Source organism: Neodiprion pinetum, chromosome 7 (assembly GCF_021155775.2).
Source record: "Neodiprion pinetum isolate iyNeoPine1 chromosome 7, iyNeoPine1.2, whole genome shotgun sequence".
Taxonomy (NCBI): domain Eukaryota; kingdom Metazoa; phylum Arthropoda; class Insecta; order Hymenoptera; family Diprionidae; genus Neodiprion; species Neodiprion pinetum.
The window spans coordinates 25004408-25017497 of record NC_060238.1 but is presented as its reverse complement, the minus strand read 5'-3'; the positions used below and the strand labels follow the sequence as shown (position 1 = coordinate 25017497).

The 13090-nt window shown below is 39.4% G+C and overlaps 4 protein-coding genes across 7 annotated transcripts; 2 read left to right on the top strand and 2 right to left on the bottom strand.

Moving 5' to 3' along the window:
* The first annotated feature begins 82 nt into the window (after positions 1–82).
* thoc7 (THO complex 7) lies at positions 83–2032 on the top strand. Of its 2 annotated transcripts, XM_046635569.2 has the most exons (4): positions 83–222; positions 397–821; positions 952–1130; positions 1561–2032. In XM_046635569.2, coding segments are annotated over exons 1-4 (615 nt in total). In that variant the 5' UTR covers positions 83–212; the 3' UTR covers positions 1562–2032. The 2 variants fall into 2 exon arrangements, with proteins under 2 accessions (XP_046491525.1, XP_046491524.1); XM_046635568.2 differs by lacking the exon at positions 1561–2032 and having other exon boundaries at positions 952–1149.
* LOC124223525 (alpha-ketoglutarate-dependent dioxygenase alkB homolog 6) lies at positions 924–2740 on the bottom strand. Its single transcript, XM_046635566.2, has 5 exons — positions 2328–2740; positions 2055–2231; positions 1820–1927; positions 1569–1670; positions 924–1486 (listed from the first exon to the last, which is right to left on the bottom strand). Exons 1-5 carry the CDS (start codon positions 2379–2381, stop codon positions 1229–1231), a joined length of 699 nt encoding a protein of 232 aa, XP_046491522.1. The 5' UTR covers positions 2382–2740; the 3' UTR covers positions 924–1228.
* A 61-nt stretch (positions 2741–2801) lies between these two features.
* LOC124223514 (lisH domain-containing protein ARMC9) lies at positions 2802–10105 on the top strand. 3 transcript variants are annotated; one of them, XM_046635540.2, is made up of 19 exons: positions 2802–2987; positions 3072–3147; positions 3235–3408; positions 3484–3613; positions 3697–3773; positions 3856–4086; positions 4169–4530; positions 4613–4988; positions 5071–5253; positions 5366–5614; positions 5679–5990; positions 6077–6204; positions 6268–6352; positions 6424–6701; positions 6785–6920; positions 6983–7443; positions 7589–7656; positions 8080–8110; positions 8739–10105. In XM_046635540.2, exons 1-19 carry the CDS (start codon positions 2938–2940, stop codon positions 8920–8922), a joined length of 3591 nt encoding a protein of 1196 aa, XP_046491496.1. In that variant the 5' UTR covers positions 2802–2937; the 3' UTR covers positions 8923–10105. The 3 variants fall into 3 exon arrangements, with proteins under 3 accessions (XP_046491496.1, XP_046491497.1, XP_046491498.1); XM_046635541.2 differs by lacking the exons at positions 6785–6920; positions 6983–7443; XM_046635542.2 differs by lacking the exons at positions 6983–7443; positions 8080–8110; positions 8739–10105 and having other exon boundaries at positions 7589–7654.
* LOC124223520 (loricrin-like) lies at positions 9104–11261 on the bottom strand. The gene is made up of 3 exons (XM_046635554.1): positions 11106–11261; positions 10600–10651; positions 9104–10413 (listed from the first exon to the last, which is right to left on the bottom strand). The coding sequence occupies exons 1-3, from the start codon at positions 11112–11114 to the stop codon at positions 9272–9274; spliced, it is 1203 nt and encodes a 400-aa protein (XP_046491510.1). The 5' UTR covers positions 11115–11261; the 3' UTR covers positions 9104–9271.
* Positions 11262–13090: the final 1829 nt, after the last annotated feature.

Below are 13090 nucleotides of genomic sequence, written 5' to 3'. Positions count from 1 at the left end.
TAAAATGGCGACTGACTTGTGGTAATTGTTGACTCCTTCGTTACCGACGAAAATTACGATACCGTGCGTTTGTAGTAGCTTATTCTAATTGAGGTTGAACGAAGAAAAAATTCGGTTCTTTTCAACGCAAATTGAAGTTCGACCCAGCTGATGTTTACACCTTGAATAAAATTTTTAAACTTCAAGAACCCGACGTCACTACATCATCGAATATGTCAGATGGTAAATAGCCGAATATAATTCAAAATCAAATTGTAAATGCGACATTTATGTCAGTTTCACGGTATAAGCGCCGGAAAGTGAGACATAACCTCATTTTGTGTTTTTATACAAAAAATTAGCTTTGTGATTATACTACAACATTAGTTAAACGTTTTTAATTGCACGATTTTTTAGAGGAAGTTATACGACGTCGTCTACTCATAGATGGAGATGGAACAGGCGATGATAGACGGATAAACGTTTTGTTGAAGTCGTTTTTAAAATGGGCAAATACTCCGGATCCAGACAATACTGTGCATGAAAGAATGCTGTCACAGCTAGCCCAGTGTGAATTCGCACAAAAAAAATCTCGTCTCGTAGCAAATATGAGTCAAGAGGAGTTAAAGAATTATGAAAGGATGTCAAAGGATATTGGTATTCAAATTGAAGAGGCTAAAAAAGAAATTGAGAAAACTAAGGTCGAGCTACAAGATGCTAAACGTGTTCGTAAAAATAGAATCGAGTATGACGTTCTTGCCAAAGTGATCAGCGAACAGCCTGATAGACTTGAAACAGATGTGAAGCTCGCCACTTTGCGTAAAGAGTTGGGAACCTTGAAGGTATTTTATGGACAAATTTTTTATCCTATCTTAGAAATAGTTGTAAATCGTTCATTTTTATGTCGACAATTAGCCGATTAAAGTGTGTCTCTTGGGAAAAAGTACGGCAACAACTATTTTATTCTTACAGGAAAAATCTGAACAATTAGAGCATAAGCTAGAAATGCGAAGAAAACAATTCCATGTGCTAATATCGTCGATTCATTCGCTACAAGGAATGTTGGATGAGTCTGATGAAGAAATAATGGACGTCAGTCTTGAGAATTACGAGGATGTGGATGTGTGTATGTCTCCAAAGGCTGCAGCCTGGTAAATGTTTCAAATTTTCCCCTGTAGCGTTTTGCAACAATAGATTATTGTAGGAAAGTAATTGAGAGATGAATTTGAGCAAAATAAGATCGTCAAAATCATCTTCCTAGTTTCAATTTGAGCTTGCTGGTCTTTGGAACGTGCCTGATAGTCAGGGATAATCTTGTCCCTCTGTCAATCACTTCATTCTCTTGATATTTCACAGCACAGAGATCTAGATTCATAATGTTCTCCCTTGAAATCGTATCACAATGCTTCTCAGAAATTGAATGCAGGTACTTGTGGTACAGGTCGTTTTCTAAAATAAGTAAACTTCTTCTCTCAAGTAGCAAGGTAAACTCCAGATTAGAAACTTCCTAAGAATAAAGAATTCAGGAATGACTGTCAAAAAGCTCGTAGTTTCTCACCCTTATAAATATTTCTTTTACAGATACTTACTACGTGGTCAGTCTCATTCCGCTTATAAAAATCCAGGAGAGTGTGCGAGCCACAACTTATTGTTGTAACAATAGGATGAAATAATGGACCATCCGAATGTGCCTGTATAATAAAAAGTCAGTCCATATCAGGGACAAAAGGAAGAAGACTGTACGATTTTGTGTTATTCATAAAGAAGAACAATGCCACAATTTTGAAGAGATATTCTCAAAGTATTAGAAAACATATTATAAAATGAGATCCTATTTTACCATTATTCCTTGCCCAGGCAAATACTCGTTGATCAAGACATGATTGGGTAATTTTGTTTCTGGGAAGATCTGGAGACCTGATATTTTCCCAACATACTTCGTTAACCACTAGAAAATGATTTTTGATTATTGTAAGTTATTCCCCCTCCTCTACTTCTGCCTAGAAAATACTATGTATTTTGAGTCAGAATAAGAAAAAAATGCTGAAACAAATGGCCCTTGTATTCTCACTCACTGCCGGTATTTCCTCTGCTATCATACCCTTAGGATGAGGTATACCACCCCAATTCTGAAGTCTACGATGACTCAACTGGGTCCATTTTGGTAACGGAGAGTTGTTCACCCGCTTAATAATTTCTATCTCTTCCTCCGGCGTTATGAAATTTGGAATGTAGCGAACGGTTCTCGGTATCTATGAATCGAATGGAATTTTTTTGCAAGGAGATAACATAACCTCGAATATCCACAACCAATATTATGTTCATCGATTTTTGGAATAAAATCATACCTTCGGAACGATGGAAGCCGATGAAATTTCCAAATTTTCGCAAACCAAGTCCATTATTATTCAGCGCTTCAATCAACGGTTTTCCGAGTAGGGAAAATCACGAAGTTGTCTGCAGTAAACTGTCACTGTCATCTTAGCATTAATCAAGTAGTTCACCAGTGGATCTCATTTCTGTTGATATTCGCTTGCGATTCATGAGTTCCATAGTTCCGACCCGTGGTTCCGATCAGTTCCGATGGTGGGAATTACACAGTTTAAACGGCGTTCAGTTGTTTCTGTGTAGAGTCAGACTACACTTAGTTTATGCTTCGATTAACGTTAGCGGAATTGGGCGTCACTCGTCTAAGTGTGATACCCGGCAATGATAACCGGCCCATCTGAACAGGTCGAAACCACGTGTCGGAATGATGGAACAATTGTCAACAGAATGAGATCCACTGATCAACACGTGATCAACTCACGGGAACACTTTGGCTGCCGCTGAAAATCTAGCCTACCCACGTTGTCATGGATTCAGGCGCGCGTCATTACGAAATTGATCCGTTTTTAACCCTCCTCGCTTTATCGATTATTCTCGCATTATGTAAATAGAAGTAAATTAAGACGCGAAATGACGGAGGAAAGGACGACTGGAGGTACGGGAGACATAGATGGTAAAAGGTATTCGTTCTTATGTACGGAATAAAAATTTCTTCAATGCCAAAAGGATAACTCTAAATAAAATAAGAAACTGAATTTTACAAGCCAGTGCAAGCCGTCGTTGGGAGAATTGCTGGGATCGTTTCAGGTCAATGACTGTCTGGTTAAACTGATTCATCAGGTCTGTCATATCGTATTACAAAAGTTAACAATAAGCCTAGATTCGCTAGATAAGGGGCAATCATTCTATTTTCTGCTTTTGTCGTAGTTTTTACTTTACAATGAGTTCGAGAGTACGGCCGATTGCTTGGTTCACGAGGCGCCTAAACTTGGGTTCGATGTTCTCACCGAACATCTCTGCACCAAAAATGCGATACCCAAGGACGTCTGCAAGGCAGTTATGTCCCAGTACGTCGCTGGGAATTGGAAGCAATTTTTTAATGTAAGGTTCGAAGGTAGCACCATCTAATCGAGAAGAATATTGAAGTCTAATTGTTGTTCTTTCTGCTGATCGCAGCTCTGGAATAACTTGATCCCACAAAGCATTAGAGAAACTACAGAATACAAAGTGCTGAGCTTCAAACTTCACCTGCATTTTGCTGTTTTGCCACTGAGAATCAAAAAACTGGATCTACTAAGAGATCAGAGTGAGCATGTGTTTCTCTTATCGTTATTACTTCGGTATGTTTGAATTTCACTGTCAAATTCCAACTGATTTTCTCAAATACAGGGTCTGACGAAGTTTCGAGAACACAAATGATGAAAATACTTGAGAACGCTGCTGAAATGTATTTTCTTGGAAGAGAGGTTCGCTTTTCTCTCTAGTATGTTTGGCTCCGATACTGAGCACGATTAGAAAGATGGTTTTGTTTATAAATTTCTACCACAGGGAGATGATAATCAATCGAAGCAAATGATGACTGACGCCATGGAACAACTGAGAACTTATATGGAGACAGATGGTCGCGAATTTGAAGAGAAAACGGATTTTTTACCTTTTTTTGCCCTTCCCTGCCTGGATGATGATCAAACCTACACTACGTTCCCAGAATTATTCGAAATTAGTTGGATGGAGGAGTTGACAAAGACTATACAAGTTTTCCTCATGAATCGGAAGCAGGTACTTGTATCGTAATTGGCGTAAAACGGTGTGTTCATCAAAAGCAAACTTAATTCATGATTCTTTGATATCTTGTCCTCAGATTCGATTAACGGCATCTCAAAAAACGTCCACAGAGACGATGACAACGGCAAGCAGACCTTACGTATGCGTTCAAGGAAATGTTGTAAACGTGCCTCTGACGTGTGAGAATTTGAAAGACTTCGAGGACAAATTAATGAGTATGAATCCAGCTGGCAAGATACCTATGGTTCAAAATGATGTTCCGAGAATGCCGTTGGAGATAACCAGAAGTACAATAATGAGACTGATTCCCCAGCAAACAGTGGATAACATAGATATTGCCCCGAATGATAGAAATATCCCAATGTTTAGAGAAAATCACAACATAATTGATCGACTTGGCTGCCATGCTAAGAAACGCTCATGTAGAATACATTCCAAGTAAGTATTGAAATGAGGCGAAGAATATTACTGTTAGACGAACGATCCTATATTCTTGAATGTTCAATTTTTGTCTCATCAGAAGCGCACAGACCCGGATCAGTACCGTAACGACGACGACAAATTTTATATCTACAAGCGATCTCCGCCAGCCTGCAGCAGTTTTGAATTGTTCTATGCTAACAAAAAACATGAAAACACCGATTCAAACGAACCCAGAATTATCACTGACTAAATCTCATTTGTACAGTATTCAAAGCAACCATGAAAAGTTGAAGATCAGATTTCACAAACTACATTCGGATTATCATAAGTTGATAGGAATCGCCGGAGAATTAACGGCTGCGCTTGAAAATTCAGTCAGAGGAGAGGCAGTCGATCTGCAAAATATGTTGGAATCATGTATCACCATATTTCCAGACCTCTTCAATCATAACGTAAGAGAAAATACTTCTGAGGTAAGCTGAATGATTTTGTGGGCAGATAAATTTGATTCTTTTTCTCATTGTTCACTAAACTTTCATGCAATGTGATCCTTAGACGAAAACATTGCTTGATCAAGAAGTGGAATTAAAACATACAGACCTCACAGAAGCACCCAGTCACATTGGCCTTAACATCAATTCTGTATCTCCAAAACTATTGGATTACAAAAAAATTAAATTTCATTTGATCAATGGGAGCGTTAAAACAAAGTTATTACTATTGCAAGCCTTGCGTTGGGTGAGTACGGTCCATAATACAGTTTCGGATAAAATTTGTACATGACACCAGAAATACGATCCTGTATGGCAAACTGAATTAATCACTATTATCAAGACCGTCGTTCTTACAGAAACTTACTCTCAGTCAACCGGGAGACCGGGATGAAACTGTGAACGAGTACCTGAGAGGAGATATTTTGGGACTACATGCTCAAGTGGCTTGCGACAGCGGTAAACAAATCCTGCCTTATTTATTAATGCCCAAAGACGTAGCCACTCCTCATCCCCTGCAACAGTCAGCAGCGAGGTTAATCAACACTTTGGCTTCTCTGAGATGCGGGAGAGATTACTTGGCTGTTGGAGCTACGCTGCTCAACTTGGTAAGCTTAAAGTACAATGTGAATATTCCAAAAATCGTGGAAATTATAAACCATCTTGTTTCAGATTGTCAAATGCCTCAATGGAAACAATGGTGAGTCGATAGATTCATTCACTTGCGATATGATAATCGCAATGCTGCAAAAAATGTCATTGCGAAAACAGCAACGACTCTACATGATCGAAACTGGACTTGTGGAATGGCTGATATTTCACTTGAAGTCGGAAAGCGATAAAATTGGCTCGTATAGATTGGAATATGCCACTGCACTCCTGATGAATCTATCCTTGCACAAAGCAGCACAGATACGAGCATCGGCTATGGCTTCCGTGGTTATTTCTACTCTGACTACTTTACTAGCCACGGATCATGCACCTGTGAGCATATTTACAAAGATTCGTGCAAAGAGTATTTTGTCAATTGTTACTGATGCCAGTCACTTATCGTTCACCTTCTGTATCAGGCACTACCCTACATCAACGGATCATTAAATAGTTTTTTATCAAACCAAGTAATAAACGAGGAAGCAAAAAAATCGGGACTTACAGCTGTATTGGAATATCATCGAGGGCGAAATTCAGGAGAAATAAGGTGAATATAGGCTCACAGTAAAGATGTTTAATTTATCGCTGTCGATTGATTATTAATTTGTAGAAAACATTTGGACCATATTTTAAAAATTCACAACCGTGATTATACCACCAACTCAGAGGACTATGAAACGGCGGATGACGATAATGTGAGCTTTCCAAAATAATAATCGTATCTTACTGAATTTCATTGATTTATATAAGGTGATATTTAAATTAGGAAGAGCTCGATGTACTGGAAGATGAGCTGGAAGAAGGAGATCCCGTCAAAGTTCATTCTGGTGAATTGTCTGGAGAAGCATTGCTCGCTTCATGTTATTCCATCGCGCCATTGATCACACAAACAGAAAGTGTAAACGTTTTCGAGTCTAGACCAAAAACACCAAAGATGCATTCTAGAAGAAATTCGTTAAAAATTCCAAACCCCCAAAAAAATACACTGAGCAAACATCGAAATGATGTTGAAACACCGACGCGAGATATAGGACTATCCCCGAGGTAAAGCTTGCTTCTTTTATATTTTTGGAGTTTAATTTTACTCACGTATTATCGTTATCCGTCATGCATTAATTTTCTCAAAGACTAACAATGCAACATTTATCCTTGCGAAGAAAAGAATCTGTTTGCCAACGACCCATTGCCACTTCACCCATAAAGTCGTTATTGCACCTTGACATACCACCTTTGCTGTCAAGGCTATCGGCACACGTGACACAGGTACAAGTTCCACAAAAACAATGCAGATAGATAATGTTTTGAATTGGCGATTAATTTTTAAGGGAAAGCAAACGGCTCAGACTTATCCGTCACTTTCTGAAATAAACAGTCGCTCCATCAGTGATATGAATTCGAGAGCTTCCCTAACAACGGCAACTACCGACAGTGATACTAAGATCGAAGTTCGGTCTAACAAATCACGAACGAGTACTTGCTCTCCATTCTTCTGTAGTTTTACTCGGACCTATGAATCTGTAAACACTTCTAACAAATCTGCTCAGCCGACTTTGAAATCTATTCACTCACCGACTGTGACAAGAAAGGAATCATCAACAGAACCTAGACAATCCAACGAGTCTCAGAAATCACACAGACGCTCGAAAGCATTACGTAAACAAAAATTGAACTCTGTCAGTCTTTCCGAACGACGTGAACAAAAATTAAAAGCTGTCAGATTGAACTATTCTGAAGAATCAGATAATAGCGAAGCAGCTGTCTGTTTGTATGCGAATCAAAGCTCCAAGTGCGTAATTGACATCAAATATTAAGCTTCGGCACATTATGTACATTCGAACGCTTCCTATTATTTATGTTGCAGCCAAAGTTATAAGGTTTTTACCAGATATTCACTGGACTCACATTGTGTTCATTTTTTCACATTTTTTCAGGGGTAGCAGTAAGACAACGTTAGCTTCGTCCAGTACGCTAGGAACAGCTTGCAACAGCCTTGTGGCAGGTATGAAATTTGAATCAGTTCAGGATGCACAAATTGTATAATTTGAATGAAAAGTGGAAAAGGTGATTGACATTATTAAAGGGCATATTGTGGCAGGAGATAAAACTAACGTGACAAATAAAAATAACAAAAATAAAAGCGACATTTTCAGTGAAAGTTTGGAAACTTTCACATGATCCTACTCATACATGATGGTAAAGGCATTTAGAAAGCAGTGCAGCTATATGTACCACATAAATATCGAATGCTCTACAACACGTAAAAGTCCGTTGTGTAGCTGGAGCGGCCAGTAAAATATACAATTAAGTTCTGACAATAACCGAAAATTGTTACTGTCAAAGACGCAGTTTTAATTTAAATAATTAAAAAAATAGAACACGAATTGACCGATATCATTAATACGGTGTAAACTTTTTTTTGCAGAAACAGAGAAGTTTAGCAGCATTGCCTCACTGTGAGTGAAAGTCAAGAATCTAAACCATTTATTTTTTATTCATCTAGTTTTACGTTATTTTACGATAGCTTTATTACTACGTGCTTCCTTATTTTTGCACTTTTTTACGGTCAATTTTATTATAAAATTATTATATAAACTAATAAATAAAATTTCATAATGTATGCGAATCGTTAAAAGAATACTGTGTGACTTTATTTGGTTTGGAGTGCCGACAATTTTATAAGATATATTAGATTGACTCGTCCTTTTACGACTGGCATACATACGCCTCAGTTCTCTTTTTCTCGTTTTTTTTTCTTTCTTTTTTAAATTCAGGTGCATATTCCTCTTCGAGAAAGTAGAGAATCTTGAATAAACGAAATGCTGGCAGATTCTCACTTGAACTTATAAAAGTGTAGGAGAAAAGTCGTTCTTGGTAAACCAGTTTTCAAGTGTTAAATAGTAAATGCACCTTCAAGTCGAGTCTGGTTGCTAACGGTTTTACGGAAGTATGCAAAAATGACCTACAACTAAGTGGGTCATCTCCCTAGCAGTTTATTCTCGACTAGTTTGATGTGCATACAACTCCCTTTTACGTACTTTATATAACAAAAATAATTTCAAGTTACATACTTTTATTATACAGGGGGTGCAACGGCGAGGACCAAGCAGGAGCCGCTCCTCATGGAAAATACGATTTCACCTTGGACAATGAAACAGAGGCTTTTGTAGCGAAACCTAAAATTTCTAGAACACCTCCTTTAACAGCTCTGCCTGATGTACAGGCTGTACACAGCAAGATAAATCCTCGACGTATTTCTACCAAGTAACTAATGTCCAATATTTTCATTGTTCCTGATATATCTAGACCGTCGATTGATCCGTACTGTCAGAACAGTGCATCAAGAAGAGTGATATATAAATTTTTGCACAGGGATCATTAATTTAGTCCAGGAGTGTTTAATGGTAATTAATCATAAAACGTGGAGTCAGAATTATACGCGACAATCGTTCATTTTCACAATGTATTTTATTATAAACAAGGCAGGTAAAAAACGTGTGCACTTATGCCTAGACAGACAGCTGACGGTAATGAAAATAAATATTTACAATAGTATAACAATAACATTGTCTCCAACCTGGATTAAACCTAAACACGACGCTTTACAATCGATATAATCAAGCATATCCTGAGAATGAACTGCCATGTCCGCCGCCCGATGAATAACCACTGGAATATCCAGCAGGTCCTCCGACCGAGTATCCACCTCCGAGGCTGGAGCTTCCAGAGAATCCTCCGTGGCTGCTACCGAAGCTTGGACCGGAATAACTTGAATACGATGGACCGCCGTCGAAACTACTGATCTTTCCTTTATACCCGCCGCCTCCAAATATTCCGCTTGAGTAGCTCGGTCCGCTGGAATAGCTGGAGCCGCTCGAATGACTCGGACCGCTCGAGTATCCGCCTCCGCCTCCTCCACCCGATTTCACGAAAATGATCTTCCCGCTTCCCCCGGACGAATATCCACCTCCTCCATGCCCGCCCGAAGAATATCCTCGACTTCCTGGACCGCTAGAGGAATATCCTCCTCCCCCGTGTCCCCCGGAGGAGTAACTTACGCTGGGACTGGAAGCATAGCTTGCTGGGTATCCACCACCACCGCCTAGACTGTAGCTGCTGCCGCCGTGGCTTCCTCCTAGACTCGGTCCGCTTTTGTATCCTCCGGAGGAGAAACTACCGGGGCTCGAAGAGTGTCCGCCAACGGAGTAACCGCCTCCAACGAAGCTCGGTGCACCGTGTCCCTTGCTTCCGCTGAATCCTCCGTGGCTAGGAGCGGAGCTACTCGAGTAGCTACCGAAGCTTGAGCCGCTATCTCCTCCGAAGTATCCCCCAAAACTGGATCCAGAGTGTCCGCCGTCTCCCGAGGAGTAGCCACCCAGACTCGACACCCCGTGACCACCACCACCTCCGGAGGAGTATGAGGTCTTGATGCTGTGCGGACTGCTAGAACCTCCTCCATAACTTCCTGAGGAATATGAGCTTCCGATGCTGCCTAAAGATCCTGAGCCTCCTCCGTGATCTCCGGAGGAATAGCCGCCGGAGGAGTAGCCGCCTGAAAAGCTATCGTGGCCGCTGCCTCCTCCACCCTGTCCTAGACCCCCTGAGGAATAACTGGCGAAATCAACGTCGGATCCATGACCGCCTCCTCCTCCTCCGCCGCCGAAGTCGTAACCACCTCCTCCTGAGCTGCTGCTGTAGTCATAGCCTCCACCTCCTCCGTCTATAAGTCCTCCACTTGAGTATCCTCCGCTCGAGTAACCTGATGATTAATTCACGGAGACTGATATTAGGTGGTGAGTTACGGGTGTCGTTTATGTGAACGATCAGTCAGAGGAGAAACTTTCATGGCTCTGGTTTTTGAGCTTTTGCTTTTTCAGTGGGTATAATTAAGGCACAGAAGTGCTGGCCTGATTTCTTCGATTTTTTAAAATTGGGACATACTTACTAGGCGGAGGTTCGGCAAAGATGACAGTTGCGCACGCTGCGACTAGAGCAAACTGTGAATAGAAAACTCTGTTACAAAAGTTCACCCAGGCAAAAGATTCCCAGACAGTAGAAATCTTATAGTCGTCGAAAAGACATCTAAAGGATGTCTTATGCGCCATTTCTAGCGTCTCTGACGCCCCAAGGACATCTTTTAGGTACGAAGATATTTTTTGGACGTAAAGATATCCTTTAGGCGTTAGAAAATGGCGCATAATACATCCTGTTTAGACTTATTTTTAACGACTTCAAGATTTGTGCTGTTTGGGTTACGTTGATTACAATCAAATAGGTTTTTTCTTTTCAGATTTCTGATAGCTTTTCAGGTGAGAGAAGTAACTGTAAATTACTTTTCATGGCTTTGAAGTAATATGCAATTGACTATTTGCTTACTAAATTTTCAAAATCAAATTCGGAAATAGTCTCTACCTTATTACTATAAATTATTTACTGTCAAGTTTGGCTTACACGAAACATGATGCCTCCTTTCGCACGTAAATCCCAACGTAAAGTAACGGACTAGATTAAAAATTGTAAATTTATCCTACGGTCTCTTGGTGTTACACGGAAAGATCTAGAGACGAGTAGAAACTGCTCTGCGAATCACTTTCTTACTGTTTTATACCCCCGTGAACCCCTACTTAAATAAGAGAAGGTAAAAGAAGTCTTATTGAAACGAGGTGCGGTGGTAGGAGAACATCCGAAACCCACTCATCCAGAGCGATGAAAAGAAAAAGGAAGCAAACGGTATTTGTTACTCTCAGGGAAAGCAAGGGGTCAGAACTGGACTGCCATTAAGTCTCATGCTCCAGAACTCTGTCACTTTGACCTTTGAGATTGTTGATACATTTTATTTTTAAATTTCTTTTTTACATTTCCCACGCAGGGATTTTTAATGCTTTGATCCTACCAACTGCAATATGAGTTTTCTTCGAAGCGTTCATTTCGATTTTCATTGCTATGAATAATTTGTACTCATCGCTTCAAGAGACTAATTAATTACGTTTTTTACGGTAATTACTATTAGTTAAGTTTCGATTTGAGTTACTAAATCACGGGCATAGTAAATCCTCAAACATACCGTCTACGTTTCTCATAAAAGAAACCTGATCAACGACTTTTCATGTTCGTAGCGATGCTCCAATTTCTTTCCACGCAGCAGTAATGTCAAGGCCGCAGGTACTTGTTAAAGCGAAAGTAGGAGAACTTTCAGTTATTCGGTAAAATGAATCCTCCGTGAAACGAAAAATAAGGCTAAAAGGCGTGTGCCACTGATGTGTTTTAAATTCGTATAGTCAATTTCTACAGATAATAATAACTCTTCAGCGCCCGTGTTAATATCGGCATTGTTGCTAGTTTTTACCCTCATATCATTAAAAATAGCTCGCTTCGTAATGCGATGATAAAAAAAAGTTGCACGAGAAATGACACACATAATCGCAAAGCGTATAGTGAATGGAGTAATTCAAATTCATGTACTTCATATTCAAAGGCTGCACATATACATTTCATTGATCAACTTGTGAATTTTCAAATTCTAATACTGTACAAAGACTTTCAAATTGACCGCTGTCACCATCAGGTTTCTATGCAGGTGTAACACGTTTAACTTTCAGATGTGCAGCCGGCTGTTCTTTGATAAGAACGTGAATCAGTTTCCTGCATACTAAGTTAATTTCTATACTAAATTCTTCTAGCATACGGATCAGTTGATGCACAGTGACGATGCCTCATGGAGATTTCAAACGGAATTCAGGAGATGTCTTCAATGCATGTTCGATAATACTGTCGGCATGTAAACACGAAACGAAAACGGACAAGTTTTGAAGTCGTTCGTCTTTATTTGTTTATACGTATATATAATACACGTAGGTATGAATAATATTTTATATTCATTGCACGAACATGGAATAACCGCGATCAATTAGGAATATAATCACTTTCTTCATGTTTGTGTCACGATATTTTCCATTTTGAAAGTTTTTTTCAAAACATAGTTTCTATACGATGATTCTGTGAATTCGAGAGATCGACGAGCGAATGAACGGATACGTTCATTGACTACTTTTTCGTCTGCTTGACCGTTTGTTCGATGAATGATCTTACTCCGTAACGTAAATGTACACGTACGTTCATACAAAAGAAATTAGTTATCAGTTAATTCTTGGATATAAATTAAAGTGTCAAGAATCATTTTTCGCGCTGTATTACCGACAAAAATATCGCGATATCAGCTAGCTGCCAATTAACGTCTAAATTCTAAATTTAGAATAGAGCGCGATTGACGCTCTTACACATATATCTTCTAGATTAGTATACGCTGGTTTTCACGTAGTTCAAAATAAGTTTAAATAAATCACCAATATTACTTGTTATTTATACGTTAAAAAGTCTCGAGTTGAGAGTATGCAAAGTCAAAAGCAGATGTTATTACAATCCTTCTTAACACTAAA